Source organism: Neopelma chrysocephalum, unplaced genomic scaffold (assembly GCF_003984885.1).
Source record: "Neopelma chrysocephalum unplaced genomic scaffold, ASM398488v2 Primary Assembly neopelma1_22, whole genome shotgun sequence".
Lineage (NCBI taxonomy): Eukaryota > Metazoa > Chordata > Aves > Passeriformes > Pipridae > Neopelma > Neopelma chrysocephalum.
Window position 1 is genome coordinate 9,673,482 of NW_020897689.1, and position 22,438 is coordinate 9,695,919.

At 38.5% G+C, this 22,438-nt stretch overlaps 1 protein-coding gene and 1 long non-coding RNA gene across 9 annotated transcripts; one reads left to right on the forward strand and one right to left on the reverse strand.

Annotated features, from left to right (window-relative positions):
• Positions 1 to 146: 146 nt before the first annotated feature.
• XKR9 (XK related 9) lies at positions 147 to 22,227 on the reverse strand. Of its 8 annotated transcripts, none has more exons than XM_027696676.1 (5): positions 17,015 to 18,283; positions 13,016 to 13,564; positions 3,444 to 3,667; positions 2,909 to 2,995; positions 147 to 1,718 (listed from the first exon to the last, which is right to left on the reverse strand). In XM_027696676.1, the coding sequence occupies exons 2-5, from the start codon at positions 13,288 to 13,290 to the stop codon at positions 1,663 to 1,665; spliced, it is 642 nt and encodes a 213-aa protein (XP_027552477.1). In that variant the 5' UTR covers positions 13,291 to 13,564; positions 17,015 to 18,283; the 3' UTR covers positions 147 to 1,662. The 8 variants fall into 8 exon arrangements, with proteins under 8 accessions (XP_027552477.1, XP_027552229.1, XP_027552305.1 ...); XM_027696428.1 differs by lacking the exons at positions 147 to 1,718; positions 13,016 to 13,564; positions 17,015 to 18,283 and adding exons at positions 18,692 to 18,801; positions 19,678 to 19,844; positions 21,750 to 22,227 and having other exon boundaries at positions 2,054 to 2,995; XM_027696504.1 differs by lacking the exons at positions 147 to 1,718; positions 13,016 to 13,564; positions 17,015 to 18,283 and adding exons at positions 18,692 to 18,801; positions 19,678 to 20,491 and having other exon boundaries at positions 2,054 to 2,995.
• LOC113974048 lies at positions 15,179 to 19,070 on the forward strand. The gene is made up of 3 exons (XR_003536429.1): positions 15,179 to 15,519; positions 16,197 to 16,409; positions 18,718 to 19,070. It is a non-coding gene; the product is annotated as an uncharacterized LOC113974048 (long non-coding RNA).
• Positions 22,228 to 22,438: the final 211 nt, after the last annotated feature.

Genomic DNA, 22,438 nt, shown 5'->3' on the forward strand with positions numbered 1-22,438 from the left:
TAGGAGTTGGCCAGAGAGATGGCAATGAAATACTTTTATTTGGAATTTCTCAGCTCATTGAAAGGAGAAAAAAAAAATCAGCAGGACAAATTCTTTTGTTTCACCAGAAACTAACCTTCCTCCAGAGCAACTCAGGCTCCAGATTTCTTTCAGCAGGCAGACAACCTGGAGGCCCCAGGGCTGAAACACTAGGACTTCTCGGGATCCCATATTTCCCCAGAGATCTGCTTCTCAGATAATGTATGAAGTTTGAGGTGGTCCTCGAAAAAATGGGTAGACAAAAATTGTCATTTTCTTCAAGACAGAGATAATATTCTGCATTTTCCACCATTTTACCCTAGTCCCTTCTCAGGATTTTAGATAAACAAACAAGTGTGGCAAGCAATATAAGGATCATCTTCACTATTCAGGATCCTATTTTTTTCATAGCAAAATAAAAGTATATTCAGCCTAAAACCAGGCTAGCATTTTGCTGCCAAGGACACCATTACTGGTAGTAAATACTCTGCGATAAAGGAGACAGAATTTAGGGCAATCATGGTGCATGAGGTAGGGTGGAATCTTGGGCTTTTTCCTCTTACCTAAGAAGGAATGTTCCAGGGCAAAAAAATCTGGAAATCTCTTTTCCGGAGTAGAGAGAAGTGAAGATACTCTTTTACATATTAACTTTAGAAAAACTATTGCTTTAGTCTCATGGATTGTGCTTTTCTATGTCTTAACTTCTGGACTCACATTTAGTTATCCCTGAGTGGAAATGAGGGATTTTAGAAGAAAACACTTCTCACTACACTACTTTCTTATGTGTAGTCTCAGAAAGTCAGACCATTCAGTTCAAGCTATGCACATAGAAATTCATTTCCTTGACTAGGATTAAGGAGATGTACGTGGTTGGCATGGTAAAGAAAATGTGGACATGGAACAGGAAAGAATCATATCTAGAAAATTTGCTAAGCTCAGGTAAGGCTGGAAGAGTAACAAGAAAAAGGCAGTCTGCAGTCCATGAAGTTGATACAAAAGGCACAAGACACAGCTCTTGAGCACCCTAACTATCGACCTTATTATGAGCCATTCCCCCAAAGTTTCAGGGAAGTTTGCTGTCAATCAATAATGCTAAAAGATTTGGTTCCTGGTGAAGTTTATCAGTTTTTCTTATCTCTAGTCTTTTTTTCTCAGCCCCTGTTTCCTCCCTTTGATTTTAGCCACTCTAACTGCAAATGTGACTTACTGGAAGTGAAAATGGGAGGGAAAGAGCCCCAGGTTTTCATAATACAGATTTAAAACACGGAAGCTCTGAAATGATTCCCCTTAAATTTTATTTCTGAAGAAACTATCAACCTTACTTCCTTTGTTGTTGTTTTAGCATTCAATGAAATGTCGTCTAATTTCACTCTGCCTTCCGCCAAAAATTCTTGATGGACAAGATACTTATTATATCTTTTCCCAGTCCCTGTGAGTGCAATTTAGCAGAAGTCACTCCTCTTTTCTCTTTTCTCCAGTGACAAAGACAAAAGACTCTGCACCACTGTATACCTTGCACAGCCTCCTATTTCAGTGGAAACCAGCATTGAAAGTGTTGCATCTTAGAGCCCAAAGGAGACAAAAGCTTTATGGAAGATAGTTCTTCCTTTATATGCAAAACTCCTGTTGCCATCCATAAATCACTCAGGCTGCTATTATAACCCCGAACAAGCTGGTATCACCCCTAAATACAGAAGATTCTGTGAAAGATTAGCAGAACAAAAACAACAAAGGAGTCATTAAAACACCTAGAAGATAAAATGCTTGAAAATATCTCCCCAAATTTCCTTGTTGCAAGACAGTGATTGCGCCATAAATCAAAGCTATTCTTCTTTAGGGGATGTTTAGGGAGAAGGCAGTACAGTTTGTTACCATGTGCATCTAAAAACGAACTGCAGCTCTTACACTAACGGGGAAAAGCAGTTAACTGATCACTGCCCTCAGTTATTTCAAATGCACTCCTCTTTTCTTCCAGCAAGAAAAAAAAGCAAGCCTTATTTTTAACAGAATCAACATAAATGAATAGAATGTGGTTTTAATGCTAGGTTTCATTTTATTAACTTTTAGCTTTTCCTATGTTACATTTGCATTGCGAAAAAAACTAAAACAGTGGAACGTGTTGGATAGTTAGATTGTTTCTTTTTCAAGAGTAACTTTCACCAGCAGGTAAATATTCATGTTACAGTTTTTGTACAGTATCAGAAAACAAAGAGTTATTCAAAATCAATAACTCTGGTCCCTTATGTGATGATACATAAGAAACAAGACAGAGAAACAGATTGTCCAGCAAGTATTTGCTTTGAAGTCTTCACAAAAAAAAAGATCCACACCATTCACGGCATTAAAAAATTTTGAAATCTGCCCGTTTTCACTCTATCTTTTTTTCCTGCCACTCCATCAACTTCATCTAAACATGCCTGTGGTCTACAATAAGTAGTTGGATGAAAATGCCTATAATAAACAACAAGAAAAATAATACCTAACACCAGATGTAAAATAGTTAAGATGATCACAATCGTAAAATGTATTTCCTTGATAATGGAAGGTTTCCAGAACATATATACAAACAAAATACCTAGAGTTACTACAGTGTGAGTAGCATAATAAATAGAAATGCAAACTTTTGTTCTTTTCTCCTTTATGTTAAAAAATGTAAAAATTAGAATTATTCCAACTACAGTTCTGTACAGATATTCCATCTTCTTAGATTTGCAAAATGTTGTACCTTGTTTCAAAGTCCAAATGAAGCCACAGATCCAAAGAAATATCAGCAGAATTACAGAAATTCTAACACTCAGTAGAGTGATAAGTGAAATACTGAGTACCCAAGAAGTGATGGTAAGCAGTTTATAGAAGAGATATATGAACTTGGAAGGCACACGAAATTCACCTTTGTCAGGCAGAGATTTTCGTAATGACATCTGATAATCAACCATTGAAAAGGAGATACCACAAAAAGACATAAAAATGGCAGCATCTAGACAAAACACAAGGAAAAATGTTAAACCAGAGAAAAAGATACTTATGTTACATTATAATATCTGAATGAAGTTTTGGACAAGTTTATGCTTCTTAACACTTTACCACAATTTTATATTTACTCTGTGCTCTGGAACAAGTCACCTTAATTTTAAGGCTCACTTTAGTTACTGAAATCTAGGCATCTGATACTTGTTTGGTATGCCTATGTTATCCTGCCCAGCCTATGGTTCTTAAAGGTATTGCCTAAGTGACTTTTTATAGTGAAATCTTCCTTCTCATCAATTAGCAGAATGGACCATCCAATAGACAGAAAATCTAATTAAATGAAGGTAATTATACTGTGGAATGTGTGTTTTCCAAGGTATGTTTAAAATGTTATCCAATCACATGCATTATATTTTTAAGTAAGATACTCAACTTGCAAATTAAGAAAAAAGACTCACATTGATAGCAATTAGTTTTGCCATGTTGCATGAGGATGTAAATCTGGACAAAAAGTTGTGGCGTGGTCTCAAGAAAAGCCTTGAACACCCTGAGCATGTTAATATCAGTCACTGCATCAATAGCTTGGTTTTTAGTGAAGTTGGAAGGATCTGTTTCTGAAGCATCTCCACTGCTTTTTAGTTTAAATGCAGCTTGGCAGCCATATTTCAAAGCAAACCAATACCTATTAAAAAAACAAAACTGATTAGACAGCAGTTTTTAGAAGAGCAACCCAATAAAATTATATAGTCTAACAACAACTTTTCCCATTTCATTTTCCACTGATATTTATCTTTGAATGTAATCTAGCATCTTCTACTAAGCTAAAATTTTTTCTGATATCTGTCTGGTACCAGAGATATCAGAAAATCATTTAAGCCCAGTAATACTGTGCAATATAAAAACTAACAGAATCAGACTTGTCTGAATAAAGATTACAAGCTTTATTTTATTAGGTTCTTATTTCTTTAAAAGTACTGCATTTCTGAAAATTCCTTTAGCATCTCTCCTCAGGCCCTCTTTGGGATACTCATTCACTTTTTTTGTATCCTTCTGAGAGTACTAGTGAGTATCCAGCTCTGAACATCCACATCTATGTAAGTATAGTTTAGAGCCATAAGCTCCAAGTATAATCCCTGATGAATTGCAAACATATAACAAACTTTTTTAAAAAAAATTCACTACAGTGTTACTTTCTAAATACTCAGGAAGCCTCATTTCAAAAAACAATCTTCAAGATGTGGATTCCTGGGCTGATAGATTCTGTTAATAATCTAAGAGGTTTTCCATGATGAAGCCCTTTGCCTTGGCAAAGGAGTGCACCTGACTGACTTTTAGAATAGTTCTGGTTTATTTTTTTTTAAGCCTAAATTAACACTTCCTCTAAAAGAGCAGTAAATGCAAAGATACATGTAATTAGTCAGTCATGACTGGTGTATGTCCTGTGTACTTAAGAACTTTTTCTGTTCAGGGTATCTGTAATGCTGTGGCCTGAAGGATTGGCCCTCAGCCAAAGTTGACCTATAAGATGAACTCTCCAACCTAATATTGTATTTAGCCATATATCTGCTTATTTACCAAGATGCTATATAATCCTTAGTAATGCTTTAAGAATACACATTTATGCTTGCTAGCACAGCATGTTATCAATAATTAGTAAGGCCCGTATGTGTTATAAATATGCCCTTTTTTTTTTGCAGCCAAGGCTGCGAAAAGCAGTAGGCCTCACATGGTAGCAGCTAGTTCATATTTGAGATATCAATGTAGCTGTAAGTTCTGTATTTAGTGACTAGTCAAGGCTGTGGAGCATTTGATAGTAGATCGGCCAGATCGACTCCCTTGGTCTCTCTCTTGGCCTTGGCTAAGCTTCAGGGGAACACCAATGGAGGAAGAAAGCCAGATTGTTTTCCACACCAATCGAATGAGGTAAACTGGTTTGTTTAACGCTATATAAGCTGGACCCTCTCACAGCAAAGATGGAGGCTTCTCCTGTGAGTGGACACACAGTGTAGGATTTCCCAGTTACCGGGAAGGGGTTCGCCAGACCTTCACTGTGATCGGGGCCTTCCCAGCTGAAGTGCGGTCTGGATGATGACAAGTACTTAGGGTAATTGGTGATGGATCTCTCTTAATCACTATAAGACTTTCTTCGTAGTGATGATTAGATGCATTGCTAAGTGTATCCTTTCGTACTCCACTGTTTCTTTTTTAATTCTTTACTATTTTCCACTATAGTAAACTTATATACTTATTCTTTAAAGTTGTGTCTGTGTTCCTTAAATTCATCCTGATTACTGGAGTGGGGGGGGGAAGGGTGACGCAAAACAGATTGGCAAAACAATATCCCTAATGCTTTGCTTGGAGATAAATAAAACCTAGCTTTTATTCCCATTTGCAGGACCTTTGCTTCAGGCCTGGAGGTGCACATAGCACCTTAGAGGGAAGAGAATGGTTAAGATTTAATCAAAAACTCTTTGGATAATTAAGGGAGAAACTAGCTCTTGTACATGGTAATCTTTACATCTAAGTTTGGAAAAACAGGATGGTGGCTCTAACCTAATGTAGGACCAGAACTCCAGCTGCTGGAAATTATAGTATTTCACTGCCCCTAATGGACTGACACACAGAGACACACAGCCCTGGTGAGTGATCTGACTCATTGCATTACTGCTTTGGAAGTCAAAAAGGTAGGAAATGCTCTTTTCTGTAATAAATTAAAGGGGCAATTGCAGAAGTGGGTTTCGCAGCTAAAGACCTGTTTCCAGTGGAACTGTTCAGCAGCAAACAAAGACTCTTTTGGAACTAGCAAACAAATGAAAGCAGGGAGAAGTATCCTGTTAGTATGCACGTACATTCTGTCTTGAAGCAAAGCAACGCTTGCTCTCTTCTGCTGGTGACTTGACTTCCAAGTGGTCATTAAAACTGGCTGGGCAGGTTGTAGACTAAGCCTTGTGACTGCGGCACTGCAATAGGCACTGTCATTGCTGGTAACGTGGCATAAGCTTTGCAAGGCCTCAGAACTGAGGCTTACCAGGATTGTTCTTTCTGAAATTTTCTTGACCTGTCCATGACATTATATTACTTGGTTTAGCTTGGATTTTCTGCTGAAAAATTGGTGATTTCTTCCAACTGATTAGGTAGTTCAGGTAATTAATTTCACTTTTTTTTTTTTTTGTGTCCTACAGTCATAGTTTTATATAGGTAACAATAACAAGCATATATTGAATGAGATATTTATGACATATATGATGATGTAGGATAGAGAAATCTAGTCCTACTTTGGCAGCTGGGATCCTGAGATACGGAGACACAGAATACAGTGTAGAAAAGTGCATGCATGGGATGATAAGGGATGGCTTGACACTGGAGACTCCATGGCTATAAAGAACTCACCTATAGTCAGTTATAAAAATACAGACCTGGAGCTGGATGAAACAAATTTTAGGGGTAACAAAGAGAACAAAGTAATTGTATCTAACATGCATAAAAGGCACCATAGATAGTAAGTTTGGATGTAAGATGAAGCTGCAGAGAAGTGAAGAGAAAGGAAAGTCTGAAACTGTGCTAACATACAAGAAAAGTCCTAAAGTGAATCCTAAGAGTGATGAAGAAGAAACCATCAAAAAGAACGTCATGGTTCCTCCTGCAAGACTCCAGACACTGGTAGCACCCATAACCCCACCATGCACCAGAATGAAACTGCTGACAACCTTAAGACCCAGAAGAGCAGAGGAAAGGTGAGCAAAACATAGGAAAAAAGGAATAGGAAATAAGAAATATTTGCATAACAATTTTAACTGTATTATTATTTTTATTATTATTATTATTGTTATTTCTGAATATTTTTATGCATAGAAGTATTCTTTATTTTCCTGTAATAAATAGATCTAGACTAATAATGATTCTTGGAATCAACTGTTAGAATGTCACTATAATAAGTTCTTGGCTTTATAGGTATATAAATCCATGTAAATACATAAGTAGGATTTTGATCATAGCAGCCTTCAGACACCACTTTCAAGCCTATTTTTGTCTATTTAGTTCCCAGATGTCTTAAGCTTCCAGTATTCTTCTCCAATGAACCCACTCTGACTATAACCAGCAGGCAAGGACAGCAGAAGTAGTCCTTTTTTAAGAAAATTCACTGTTATTCAGCCAATTTTTCTAGTATCATGAACACTACTAAAGACTTTCCCCTTCAAAAGAATAATTTAGTTTAGTAAATAGATTATTACAATTACATCATTCATTTGGATCTATTTTCTTGAGAAATTAAGGAGAACACCACAGACCATTACTTGGTTATTTTAGGCAGTTGCACAAGCCTGCTAAATTGCAGGCTGAGAAAGGCAAGGTCCTATGCCTTAGCTTGCCTGCTACTTCCATTCCCTAAGGCTGCCTCTGACATGATTACAAGATTCATGCTAAAGTGCAGATTCCCAATTCCCTGATCGTCCACAGGATCATACGGACTATGGACCTGATGAAATCCATGCCATTGCATTTCCTCTATGTAGAGAACAGAGGGCAGCAAATCCTTAGACACCCAGATCTCACAGGATTATCTTGTCCCAATATAGCACTGGATCACAGTCCCCTTCTGCTTACAAAGGGAGCTAGGAATAATTCCTGACTTCTTCAGGGGTTGTAACTTTAACACCTCCAGCACCTTTAAAGGCCTTCAGAGACCAAATCCTTTGACCACAGGGAAGACAGCGTCAGGGGTTCTTCCACAGCTACAACCAAGATAGCTAGGATTGGCAGGTGCTTGGTTAAGTGCATGCTAGAGGATTCATAACTTATTCCCTGGTATGTTAAAGCATGTTGACCATACAAGTGAGAATTGTAACATGGAAGCATTGGTAGGCATAGGTGTGGAGCAGCTATGTTACTATTAAAGAGCCTTAGAGGAAGAGCCTTTGCTCTTCTCCTTGCAGAGATTCATAGACCACATCCCTGCCATTCAGGCTGATTCCTAATTCCATGAGCTGGCTCTAGATCCATTATTTGCTCCCAAAGGAAACTCTTTTCTACTTTTATGTTTTTGCATGTTTTTCTTAGTATTCTCTGAATAATCACTCATAAGTAAAGAACTGAACTGTTTGGCAAGGCATCTATAGCTTTTTCCATTTATAAAACAATTAGTATTCCAAAACATCTGGTTCTCATCTGAGATGTAAACATCTGGAAAGTTTGCAATGTTTTCAAGAAAAAACAATTGGGTAGACTGATCTGCTAGTTGTCCATGGACTCACTCACCAGAGCCTGTGTTTGTCCAAGCAGCAAGAAGTGGAAAACAGCTGCACAAATTTCAAGCTGCAGAGCTCACAGCTGAGAAGGCAGGTGATATGCAGGGCATGTTGTAAAAGGAATATTTTAGCTGGATGCACACCTGAAATCACTTGTCAGTTTTCAAAGTGCATTCTTTCTGAGCATGGTATACTAGGTTTATATTGTTATAAGATGGTATGCTATAGTATACCATGAAGTATACTCCTGACTGTATATAATACATTGGTTTTTTCTAGAAAAGTCAAAATATTTCTATTGCTTTTTAACTATATATTAAGCACGGTGATGTTCTCTGATGTTCTCTCCACATGCCTTTGTCACTTACTGTATTTCACTGTGAGAAATTTTTCATCATTTAAAAGTATCTTGAGCTTACACTCCCATTGTCATCTGCCCATTTGGCATGCAATAGAAGGACATTTTAGGAAGGGTTCATAGCCAACTTTTAGGCCTAGTGTTGGACAACTGCATTCCCAGCCTAAGGCAAAGTTCAGTCCATACTAAAGAGTAAGTCAGGTTCAAATTTTCTCCTTTATCATGCCCGTGGCTCACCTAAACCCTGTGCCTGCTCTGACCCTATCATAGTTATATTCCTATAATATATCTATTGCTGTAGAAGCTCTGTGCTTCAGTATTCATAAACCGTAAAAAGTCTTTCCAAAAAGGTACTTCAACTGTAATAAAAAGACATTAACTAAAAGTATTGGATTAGTTATGTATTTTAAGTAGATGTCCATCTTAAACTGAAGGTGAAATGGGTATGTCAGTAATACAGACAAATGCAGGTTTATAATTTACTTTTTCTTCCTCCAAATTCATTACATAGAATATGTTTTTCATTAATTCAAGGTATATAAGCTACTTGGAAGCTAACAGAGTAAAAAACCCACAATCTCTTTATAACTGGAATCATCATATGTGAATGGTAAAGAATTATCAGTGTTTCTAAATATCATATTTGCTTTGACAGGGGGAAAAAAGGTTTCTGCCTTTGCAGCGTTGCTTCGTGGAGAACACAGATGATAGGGCTCCTGCTTGTTATAAAAACTCATGGAAACACAGCTCCACCGTCTCTCTGTTCTTGAGATGCTCCTACATTTTCATCATCATTTCGTAAGGGATGAAATTTGCTCCTTATCTCCTGTAAAATTAGGAAGGCTTTGTCTCTGACTGGGAATTCACAGAGGTGACAGCTATTTGGTTTTGTTGCTTCACAGCTTCACAGCCTTCACATGTGACAGGCAAGCTGCCTTGCCAATGTTTCCATATCACATGCTTCCCCTCAGATTTCCAATGAGGACTTTGCAACACAATCCCAGTATTACACTACACATCCCATCTCATCACACTACACTGATGAAGATTTGGGTGCCATTTAGAAGTTCATACAGGCAGGGTGTGAGCAGCCTGGCAATAATGATTGTCCTGTCTAAATTCTGGTCACACTGTCACAGTATTCAGCATCATATAAATCATATAAATCCTTAATCAAAGGAAAAAAACTCTCTGTTGCATACTAAACTTCACCTTCTAAGTATCAAAATACTGGGATTAAATCCACAAAACTGATGCAACTAAGTCAGGACTTAGGTCAGTTAATATATATTAAGAAAATGTGATCAAACACAAAGAATCATAGAATAGTTTAGATTAGAAAAGACTTTAGGACCATCAAGTCCAACCATTGCTCTAACACTACCAAGTCCACCACCAAACCATGTCCCTAAGTGCCACATCTACGTCTTTTAAATACCTCCATGGTTGGTGATGTCACCACTTCCCTGGGCAGCCTGCTTCAAGGCTTGTCAAACCTTGCAGTGAAGAAATTTTTCCTAACATCCAATCTAAACCTCCAGGGACAAGTTGAGGCTGTTTCCTTTCCTCTCATCCTATCACTTGTTACTTGAGAGAAGAGATTCACCCGCACCTCACTACAGCCTGCTTTCAGTTGTGGCAGGACACCTGTAAAGGTAGTCACAGAGGAGATACACCTGGGAAGGAACTTGTTGCCATTGCCCCATAGCCTTAAGTTACTGTGCTCAACCAGGGGGAGAGAGGATAGGGAATTGTCCGTATCATGTCCTGTCACTGTTGGGCCTGTCTCGGGGAAGGCCAGGTGTGATTCCATCTGTCTGCCCCTCCCTGATACTCCTCAGCCTACTCACCTCCTCCCAGAGCTCTGCCACTATGCAGAGGAGTTCCTTTACCTGGATGCACCTCCCACACGTGTGCTCACTGCTGCCAGCTGGTACTAACTCAGAGCAGGGTCCGCACTGCAGCCCAGCACCAGGTATTAACAGAACATCATCTATCCTGGCTCTGAATTTTTCTCATTGTCTTTTAAAAGCATGTAATTAAATAATCTCAGATTCAGCAAAGCACTCACATTTACTCTCATGCCTCATGGATTTAGAATTAATCTTTACAAATATGCAAAAAAATCTTCCATCTGCTCCTTTTCAGAACATCAGGGCATCCTGATGCTACCTTTAAGCATCAAGAGGCACAATAGCACCTGCCAGTATCACAACGGCTTCTGCCCGTATGGCCTTCTATTCTGACAGCAAAGGTTAGGAATTGCTAAAATTTAGTCTCCAACAGGTGTGTCCTTGACTGATGCTGCAAACTGCTACACATCAGATGGCTCAGGAATTCATATGGTGCCCTAGGGAAATGTCCTATTTTCCCACATTCCCTGACTGCGTTATTGTTTTGTTATCTGTTATGTCACAGACTGTTCTCAATTCTACCAACATCTGCGTGAACCACTTCAATTGGTCAGGCTGAAAATCATTGTAGTCAGCATAGTTAATATATACTTTACCAACTTAATTAGGTCTCCTTGCAGAGAGGAGAAATATTTTATATTTCATATAAAATACAATTGCAGGTATACATTCTTTTCATTAAAAGAAACTAAAGCCTTATTAGATATGAAATATTTTTATTTAATTTTTCTTTTTTTAATATATATATGTATATACATAAATGTATACACATATATGATTTTCATATTTATTACTTAGCATTGGCAGTGTGATAACATAACCAAACTGATTCCCATTGTGTTGTGCACTGTACAAACATGACAAAGGTCCAGTAGCTAAAGGGTACCAGCTTGTAAGTCACCAGTACCTAAAGGGAGCCTAGAAGAAAGCTGGAGAGGGACTCTGTACAAGGGTATGTAGTGATAGAACAAGGGAGAATGGCTTCAAACTGAAAGATGGTAGGTTAGCATGAGATATTAGGAATGAAACTCTTTCCTGTGAGGGTCGTGAGGCACTGGCACAGGTTGCCCAGAGAAGTTGTGGATGCCCCATCCCTTGAAGTGTTCAAGGCCAGGTTGGATGGGGCTTTGAGCAACCTGGTCTAGTGGAAGGTGTCCCTGCCCATGGCAGGGGGGTTGGAGTGAGATCATCTTGAAGATCCCTTCCAAATCAAACCGTTCTATGAGTCTAAGTTCCCTGGTTCAAAGATACAGCAAGTAATGTAAAAGGCATATGAAAAATGGAAGAAGCAAAGAAAGAAGGGATGAAATGAAGGAAGATAATTTGGTAATCTTCCCAATTCAAGCATCCTAAATTCACTGGCCAAGACATATTTATTGGAGAGGCTCCCATTTTCATCTGTAGTTCAGGTTCCTGCCCCAAATGACCTTCTGGAAAAGCTCATCTTGACAAGTATGACCTGACTCATGACAGAATCTATTTTTATCCATTGACTGTATCCTTAGACCTGAGAGACTCATTGTCTAAATTAACTGCATAAATCAGATGACTAAGAGGTAGCACATGATAGAGTTGTACCTTGATACACTGAAGAAAACACATACAATAGGAAGTAGCTGATCACAAAGGTACAAGCACAGATGCCAGCTTGCTGTTATCAGTTTATACTTTACAGTATGCATTTTCACCCTGCTGAATTGTGAGGAGTGGTTGAAAGAACTTTGTAATTTATATGTATCATCTTGGAAGTTTTCCAGGTGTAAGTGGCAGCATAGGAGAAAATATCATTTGTGCAACAAAGAATAGGCGATCAAGTAGACAACACTGTCAGTGCAAAGGACAAAATAATGTTTGCTACGTAATAAGCCACTCAGAGAAGATGGAGCTAATTCTGGGAAAGAAGATTCAAAAGTTATAGAAATTCATGGTAAGAGGTATTCATTCAGGAAAGGGTATGAGTTCAGGTAAGTCCAAGAGTTTTGTGGATTACCTTAGAGCTAAGCAAAGATTCGTATCACAATTAACTCAGTCCCTGCAGAAGTACTGCTGCAAGTGTTCTTATATTCAGCTATTCATTTCTCTATTGAATTTTGGTTGTTTTTCTACATATGGTTAGATTCTCAGATTCAAAAATTACCTTTTACTTCAGCTGTCTCAGCTGTTTAGTGTGCATAACATCACTTTGAAAACTTATATTTATCAGTTACAACAGTACTACACTATAAAGCAAGCAGTTTTATTACATATGCCTTGTCAAAAGGCTGATTAATCAAACAGAATTGGGTTGTGAATGATAAAAATTACTACTTACAAGTAAATAAAAGAAGATCTACAGGTACATCAAAACCCGATAAAATTTACCCTGGCATAAGCAGACAAAAATCCACTTGCTTTCATAGTAATTGTTAAGGCCAAAACTGGTCTTGTCCCTGAAGCCACACTAAGCATTTCTTAATAACTGTCTTAAAGGAATATGATTTCTCATTTTAAGATAAATTTAGAGGTTTACGTACCTTATAAAAATTCCACAGTGAAAGAGATGAACTAGAAAAATCCATTTCAACTTCCCAGTATCAGTACCTTCCCAGTCATTTTTAAACCATTCATAACTAAATATCTGAGTTACTAATGATGAAAGACCTCTAAAACACAGTATCAATATACTCCAAGAATATTGTCCTTGACAGAAATATTTACTAGCTACCCAAAAGTCCACTCCAATATCAACTACATAAATTATAATTCCGCCAACTAAAAAAAAAAAATTCTGCTTAGTAAATTTCATCATGTGTCAGACTGCCACTTATCATTCTCTCCTCACTTCACGTAAAGGAATCCAAATGCTTTACTACAATAGAGTCTTTTTACTGATGATACCACCTGCTCATAGGGCTCTATACAAAGGAAAGCTGAGTTATGCATTTTTATTATGGCAAAGGGACTTGCATTTTTCTATGTTCTTGATCTAAATATTAAATTACTTCCTTGATACATATCTATTCTGGAAAAGATAAATGTAAATTGTCTTTTTAATTGGTGGAGTCATTCTTCATTAGTGGTTCCTAAAAACAAGAAGAAAAAAGGAAGATTAGCAGTAGCAATATCTCCCTCATTTAAAGTATCATACAACAAATTCTTCAAATTCTCACAACCATTTAAATAGGCAAGTACAAAATGCAGCATGTAATGAGATATCAGTGAAAATCAAGCCAAGAGAGGTGCATTTCTGAACCTGCTGAGGTCACTCTCCCAACCAGTGATTCTCCACTCAGGCAGCTGCTGAGGTAATTCCTAACAGTTGCAAAACACTAAGAAACAAGCAAGTTTTTAAAAGCCGTTTATGGGGAAAAGATTGATACCTTTCCAGAACTTTCTTAACTTCTGAGCTCTTCTCCTTTACTGTACACAGCACAAAACATCAAGAAAACTTCTGTCTTGAGTACACACAATTGTATCAGACTACACATCATTCTGCAATTTCCAACTGTGTTACCGCATTTGTGTGCATACATCTAGCGGTTTTATCATTCCTGTTTGGTTTTCCACATGCAGCAAGAAAGTGCTGAATAGGATTGCAGCTCTTCTGTTAAAGAGGCTTGTAATGACCTGACCTGCACCAGTCTACACCTCTTTGAGAATTGCCTCCCAAGCTGTGTGAGAAGTAGCTACATGCAGAGGATCTAACTACATAGTCCACTATGAATAGAATTAATTCACAGTTTGAACTACATTTACACTGCCCAACACTGTAAGGATTCTTGTGACTTCTTTGGGTAGTCCTTACATGTTTTTCCTCTGTAGATCTTTGGTATTTGCCAGGTGAAACAGAAAAGCTATATGGCAGTACATTCTTTGTCTCGTTCATGTCCAAGTGTGCAAAGCTAGAAAATTAAAATGACAAAATCCCTTATTTCATTTACATATCTTAGGAAAAAGATGCTGGCAGCAAACAAAGGATGGGATACAGAAAATGGCAACCCCACTGGGTTTGGGGTGGTGCCAGTGCCAAACAGCAGCAGACAACACATGGGGAACAGCTGCGCCAGGGATCTTGGAGCAGGAGAAGAGCATGTGTAGGCAGGTCCCTTTGGATTTTTGTGAATTCAGGCACACTGCCACAGAGGAATGAAATGAGAGAATTGGTTAATAACTCATGAACAAAGGTAATGACTATTCTTTGCTTGTGTTGACTGGGCTTGTCTATGCTGTGACCCAGGTACAAACCCAAAAAAGAAAATTAAAGCTCTTAATTTCCTAATAAAGACAAGTGGGAACATAACAGCCTGAAAAGGTGCTGAATGTGTAAACACTATTTTTTTTGATCTAGGCCTTAGCTTTTTCTAGCCTCTCATTCTATATCCTGCTTAGGTTTCATGTCCTGGTCCAGGCGATCTTTCAGCTGGGACAGTTGGAATACTTACACTGTTCTTTCCTACCCCCTACAGTAAAATACCACTAATGTCTTTCAAATTGCTAACGCAATTCATATCCAATTCACATTTAGATGCTGGGAAGTGGACTTCACTACAAAGTCCAACATAAACTAAACTTTGTGTTTACAAACACAAACAGACAAGTTATCCATGAGCCAGCAATGTGTCTGTGTGGCCAAGGTGGCCAATGGCATCCTGGGGTGCACTACAAAGAGTGTGGCCAGCAGGTTGAGGCAGGTTATTCTACCCTTCTACTCTGCCTTGGTGAGGCTGCTTCTGCAGTACTGAGTCCAGTTCTGAGCTCCCCAGTTCAACAATGACAAGGAACTACTGGAGAGGGTCCAGCAGAGGGTTATGAAGATGATTAGGGGCCTGTAGCAACTCTTTCAGGAGGAACAACTGAGGGAGTTGGGCTTGTTCAGGCTGGAGAAGAGAGAACTGAGAGGGGATCTTGTTAATGCATACAAATATCTTAATGCCAGGTGTCAAGAGGATGAAGCTAGGCTCTTTTCAGTGGTGCCCAGCAACAGGACAAGGATCAACAAGCACAAGCAGAAACACTGGAAATTCCATTTGAATATAAGGTAAGACTTGACTTTAAGGGTGAAAAACCACTAAAACAGACTGTCCAGAGAGGTTGTGGAATGTCCTTCTATGGAAATATTCAAAACCCGTCTAGATGCAATTCTGTGCAACCTGCTCCAGGTGAACCTACTTTAACAGGGAGGTCGGACTAGATGATCTCCAGAGGTCTTATCCAACCCCAGCTGTTCTGTGATTCTTTGAAATGTTTTATATCTGAAAACTTGTATAGGAACCAACAAGAATTTATTGCTACTGTTCATTAATGAAAATTCCAAAGGAAACGGTATTTACTCTATATAACATCATATCATTCTGCAAGTTGACATACCACCTTTGTCAAGCTGTACCCTTTTTTGGAACAAGAACATTATGCATTGCTTTTAGAACTGATTAAAACCAAAACCAACTATAAAACCAAAACAAAGAAAACAAAAAATCCCTGATCAGGTCCATTATCTGACTGCTGCAGGAAGCACAACAGCAAAAGGTTAGTTAGTCAATAACTGGATTCAAACAGAAAGTTCTTTGGAAGGCAATTTACGGCCAAAATAGGCAGTATATCAAGGTTCACATTTAATGAGTAATACTGTACTAGACATTCCAGTGGCAAGGATTAGCCTCTAATTTTGCACCTGAAATAAATAAAAAAGGTAACTAGATTCATCTCTCTTTACAGCCTCCCCACCCTTTTGTATCTGAGCACTTCACAAAGAGGAATATAAAAAAGAAAGTTTTATAGGCTATGTCTAGACTCCTCTGAAACAACAGCAAGAAAAGTAGCTGTGAGCCAGGTGATTTCTACCTCTGACAAGCCTACTGTCCAAACTGCTGCCACACCAGCAGTCTGCAGACCTATCTGGACATCTTGGTGGTAATATGAAGCCATCAGGTAAGATGGCTAAGATAAATGAAGAGCCACACCAGGCATGGCAGCTTGCTTACTGTCTCATAATTATCTTGAATAAGGAATCTAGTCTTGAAAGAGCCTTGGAATGGCTGGTAAGACACAGGATTTACATTTTGCTCACGGCAACCTAAAAATTGCTACCAGAGACTCACAAATCTGTATTGACAAATGTCCAGTGTCAGTTCCAAGTGCAAGCACCAATGCCTGCTCACAGGTGCACCTGCTTTCAGATGAAATCTCTGTTGAAGATCTCAGCCTTTAATATCCCCTATATTTTATGCATGATAGCACTCCAAAGAGCATCATGGTCTCATGTACAAGGTGGGGTTCAATTAAGTGTCACAGGAGAGAGTGTCTTGTATCACTCAGAACTATATTGTCCCCAGTCTTATTAAACATATGAGATCTAACATGACAGGAGCAAGAAGAGTAAAGTGACTGGCAGTCAGCATAAATGTAACTGCTCTAAAAACTAAAATACTTTTACAGAATCATTTTGTAATAAAGCAGAAACAATAAAATGTGATTAGAAAAATCCTTCCTTTCTCACTATACATTTAAAATTCTATTAAAGAATGCAGGGTTACCTGAATACTGGCCATGGATAGAGTTTTTTTCAGTTCAAAAATCGTAGATTTGCATATTTGCAGGTTTCCCATCCATACCTTTACAAGACTTGCAATCCAAAGAATGTTAAAGGGCTTACTGATATAACACAAAGTGAAACTAAATTCATATGGAAACCATGTGACACAGTTAATGATTTGCTACCTGTAAAGAACTGTCATTCTTAAGAATATATTCTAAAAATTCTATTTTAAAAACTTTAGAAGTCCCTGTCTATAGTTAATATTAAGCTTAACAGATTATAAAATTCCTTCAATAAATTAAGTTTAATCTATAAAAATTAAAAAAAAGAAGCACATTTTTTTGCTATAGTTAAAAGCTGTAGTACAATGCACTTTAAAAAAATGTACAAAAAGCTTTTCTGTGCAATGATACATGAAGAGTCTGCACATCTCCAAGGACAAATGATTAAAATTGTTTTTCTCTAGTGAAACTACAGGTGTTTGCACAAGTCTGCTCCAGCTGAGCTCTTGGCACTCAACATGAAATTTTTATTCATGTTTAAAATAGCTGCAGGGTACAAGGTGCAAGTGTTGTGATTCTGCCTCAATGACTGTGCTGCATATGATGATGCACACCCTCAGCCAGAGCAGTCTATAGCTTTTATAGCTCTAGACTAGGAGGACAGGAGGTACAATCCTATCTTCATAGCAAACATAATATCAATGCTTGCCTTTTCTTGTCCAACTTCCTGCTTCCCCCTTATAGGTCAGAAACATCCTACTCCTAAGCAGTCCTTGCAGTGCTTGAAATACCATTATTTTCATGTCATCACCCAAAGAACAGAATCAACAGATCAAGTGACTTTTCCAAAGCTAAAAAACCCAGTGCCTGAAGCCAAAACAGTACTGCATTATTCCTGGTTCAATTGCCCATGGTTCATTCCAGTGAGACAACACACTGGGAAAACACCTTAGCACATCTGTGGGGCCATAACGGCCTTCTGAATAAACACAGCAGAGGCCTTTCTGCCTGTGCAGAATCATCTTGGGGATGATTCAAAGATAACAGGCCTACTGTGTGCATGCCCAACAAGCTCTTTGTAATGGCTGTGAGCAACATGAATTCACTAATTAAAAATGTAGTTGTATATTGCTCCACAATAAAATCCCAGGGATGTCAGAGAAGAAGCAGCTCCGCAACTACAATGACACCTGTTCTGTCCCATAAATGGCCAAATGAATACAAGCATTCTGTCAGAATATTGCTTTTGGGAACAATATTTCTTTTAAACTCAGATTAGGCTACTGCGTGCTTTTGCAGCAAATTGAACATCTGACACCAACATAAATCTCCATAATATTTGCAAAGAAAAACAAAATAGTTTCACTATGCCAATCCTGTCTTGCTTACTCCTGACTCTGGTCTCCTCTGGCCTCCAATCAGGAGGCCTGGAGACACACCATCTATAACGCTGCTGATGCTTTTGAGAAAGCACGCAGGATCAACCTTGAGGAGAAAAGACAACGCAGAAAGAATCGAGCCTTGCAGAATATACCACCTAAGGAGTCTTTCTGCTGTGCCTTTTGCAACTGGACATGCCTATCTCGTATTGGCCTTTTTAGCCACCAACGCTCTTGCAAAAAACGTGGGTAGAGCCCTTCCCAAATCTTCGTTCGCGAAGCCTAGCCATGAACTCCTGACTTGACTGTTCCACTTGCAGAACATCCATTGGAATGGACTTGGCCACTGGTTCTTCACAACATTCACTTCACTGGAACCTTGATGGATGAGATTACAAGAGTAGCTGCAGACAAGATGGGACAGTGGCAAACTGACTGGACTAGACCATTTACAATTAGCAGCTTTTACCAAGACTGTCCCTCTCTTTGGATCTGGGCCAAATTTGAAAAGCACCTGCTCTCCAGTACAACATAGGTTGCTTTTAAACCCTATAAAATCTCTATTGATCTTAGTCAATTATTAATATCATTCTTTTCTGAATGAAAGATGTTAGTCATCTGATATGCTCTCCTTGAATTATAAAAATATACATAATTTAGCAGCAGAGCAATACATACATTATATACTGCATTTGGTATATAGTTTTAAATTCTTTTGGCTCCACCACAGCTTTTTAAAATTTGTAATAGGCTTTCCAAGCAAATAATAACTAAGCTACAGATTTAAATCAGCCAGATCACAAATTCACTGTTGTGACCTTTGTTATAATTTAAAAATGACAGAAACTCTGTCTGTCTCAACAGAGAGAGAGGCAAGGTTTGTGTATCTGATTCATGGAGTGTAAATCAAGCAGTTCATAAGCTAAATTACAGACTGGATAATTAATTTGTTCTCTAGTTAGACTTGGCATCAAAGCAAGCACATTTCTAAATTGTGACAGATCTCCTCTGGTATTCAGTACACATCCTTTTATTTGGTTCCAAATGGGGTAGGAAGGACCTTTTCTCCCTGCTTTGATTAGTGTTAACAGGACATAGAACATTTTATCTTTGAATTATTTCAGACATTGGAAACCAAGGTCCTCACTGGGATAAGCATAGAAATACACAGGATGAAATGCTGACCTAAAAAATTTCTGAAGATTTATTGTGTGTCTTTACTTTTGATACTTTCTTTGCAGTCAAGGAGTGATTTTGCCATTGATATTAAGGGAAGTTACCCGAGAAAATGCATAGCTTGAAAGAATGTATTGGTTGATGACTTCATCTCAGTGTAATAGATTCCCCTGCTTCTTCATGAATTATTCCTGTATAGTTGTACAAGCTGCCAGCAGTTTTCTATCATCACAGCTTCCTGGTACCCTGCTACAGCAGAACTCCTGGTCACCTGCCCAGGGAACCCAAAAGTATTTATGTTCTGAGCAGCATTAACATACAGGTTTTTAGGAGAACCTTACAAAGTCACAGATCAGCTGAGGTGGGAAGGGACTGCTGGAGGTCATCTGGTCCAACCCCCCTGCTCAAGCAGGGCCACCTACAACAGGCTGCCCAGGACTGTGTCCAGACGGTTTGTTAATACCTCCAAGGATGGACAATACACAATCTCCCTGAGTAACCCGTGTAGCACTTGGTCACCCTCACGCTGAAGAAGTGTTTCCTGATGTTCAGAAGGAACCTCCTGTGAGCAGTTTGTGCCCATTGGCTCTGGTCCTGGCACTGGGCACCACTGAAAAGAGCCTGACTCCATTCTCTTTGCATCTACCCTTCAGGTATTTATAGGCACTGATGAGAACCCCTGAGCCTTCTCTCCTCCAGGCTGGACAGTCACAGCTCCCTCAGCCTTTCCTCATTACAGAGATGTCCCAGTCCCTTCAACATTGCCTCTAATCATCTCCCATAAATATGCTGATCTGACTTTTTACATTTTCTACACAATGTTGCCTCTTAATGCAGGAATCTTGTACCCCATGGCCTTCCTCTGTGCAAAATCTTCTTCACTTCTGTTTCATTTAAGGTCTCTTTACTTATCTCTGTACCAGATAAAAAGCATAAAGAAAGAAATATTCTGCAAGTACCAAGAAATATATGCATATCTTACTTTTATAAATAGCATCTATAATTGCATCAAAATAACTTCAAAATCTACCAACTAAAAATCCTCTCAACAAGACTTACATGTACCAATGTCTATGAAGATAAGTCCGTCAAGACATTTTCTATCTACTATTCAGTTGATTCTGTCTAACTACTACAGATTTACATGCTTGTGCTTAGTTCTATTAAGCTATTACACAGCCACAGTGGAGAGGCATTTATCCTCAACATTTACAGCTAAAATGTGGAAGAAAGCCAAGTGCCAGTACTCAAAGATTTCTTGAATGCTAAAAATTCAAACAGTGACATGTGGGATTTTCAGAAATACCAATCTGTGTCTCATAGTTGTTACAAAATTAATCTTCCATGATACATCACATTGTATATTACCAACAATCTCTTTTTAGGTTTATTGAAACTCAGCTTTTTTTTCTTTTTTTACTGGTAGTCTAACACTATCTACTGCAGAACATCTTTTTGCCTCAAAATTTTGTCTTAACAATGTAAAACAAAAGAGAGAGCTAAAAGAACTTCAGGATATACATTCATATTTCTTGTACCACATTAGAGCATAATAGTAAGATTTTCACTACATGCCTATTAATTTCTGTATTTGAAGAGAAACAACAGACTTTTTAAAAAGATGGGCTTGTGCAGGAAATGAAAATAATAGGACTTGTACTTCGTTTTCCAAAGGTACCATTGCTGCCACCTACAGATGAAACAGATTCATAGCTCCTGCCTAACATGAGAAAATGCTTTACTGCAGGACAGTTACAGTAGTAAGTATTCCCCGGGGAACAAGTGTAGAGATCCCCAAACAATTCTTAATTTGGAAAAAAAAAAAAAAAGTCTTGTGATGTTAACTGGCACCTTACTACTTCTGAGTAATCAACAACATGTAAAATTCAGATAAATAATTTCAGAAACCTTCTCTAAACACTCAGAATTGTCTTAAAAGTAGAAAACCACTTAAATACACAATTTGCCTTGGCTTAGGTAGTAACTTCTTCTAATGACACAGCAACTAAAGACTGAAAACGGGTTGAATGTACCAACAAATAGCTACAAATTAAGCACAATAGGGCACCACAGGATTAGGTAAATTCGAGTCTAGTCACAGTTGCTTATAAAACAATATAGAGGTAAATGATATCGGACAAGACTGGAATATTTTGTATAGGGTTTTCTTGCTTACTTCAGCAGCACACCTGCACACAAAAAGGCTTCTTTCCTTTGACCTGAAACATCCTTTCTGTGGTCTGTAGTTCATGCTTTAATGAGCTTGAAAATAAAAAATAAATGCGATGGGTTTATATCTCAAATAAGTAAATAGATATCCTAAATCTCAAATAAGTGAATGTTTATGATATAAATCAAAGAAATTGTCTTGAAGGCCTAAATAAAGGGATTATCAGCATCAGCGGCACATTTTCTGTCTGTGGCTTTTGTGATGCCAACCAATTAACAGCTGCAATTGAAGTCCATGTCCAGGAGTAAATTTTTATAATTACTGCATGATATAGGCCTGCATAAGGTACTGCCTGGCAAGTCACTTGTGCATCATGAGGCAAGCTATTTGGCTGCATGGGTGACTGCAAGGTAGTGCAGCTGACGGGTTAGCAAGCATTTTAAATGTAGCTAAATTAGCACTGAAGACACAGCCTAGAAGCAAGATTGCTGTTGGTCTCTGGACAGTGAAGGTGCATCACTGCTGTCTGGCCAAGCAGCTGAAAGGCACCATTTGTTCTCTGACCTTTGAGGCTAGCTGAAAATCTGAGCTGTGAGCCGACACCAGCAAGTGCAGCATGGCTAGGTAGGCAGCAGGACCTACCTCAGAGCTGCCTCCCTGCCTTGTGCCATCCCCTGCCTCACACTGCCCAGGAA

Excerpts from the sequence above, each read along its gene's own strand:
- XKR9 (XM_027696258.1), bottom strand. The coding sequence starts at position 13,290 with ATGATGAAATTTACTAAGCAGAATTTTTTTTTTTTAGTTGGCGGAATT. Across the intron at positions 3,668-13,015 it reads CACTGTGGAATTTTTATAAG|GTATTGGTTTGCTTTGAAAT; the intron begins GTACGTAAACCT and ends TTTTTTTAATAG. Across the intron at positions 2,996-3,443 it reads CAAAACTAATTGCTATCAAT|ATGCTGCCATTTTTATGTCT; the intron begins GTGAGTCTTTTT and ends TGTTTTGTCTAG.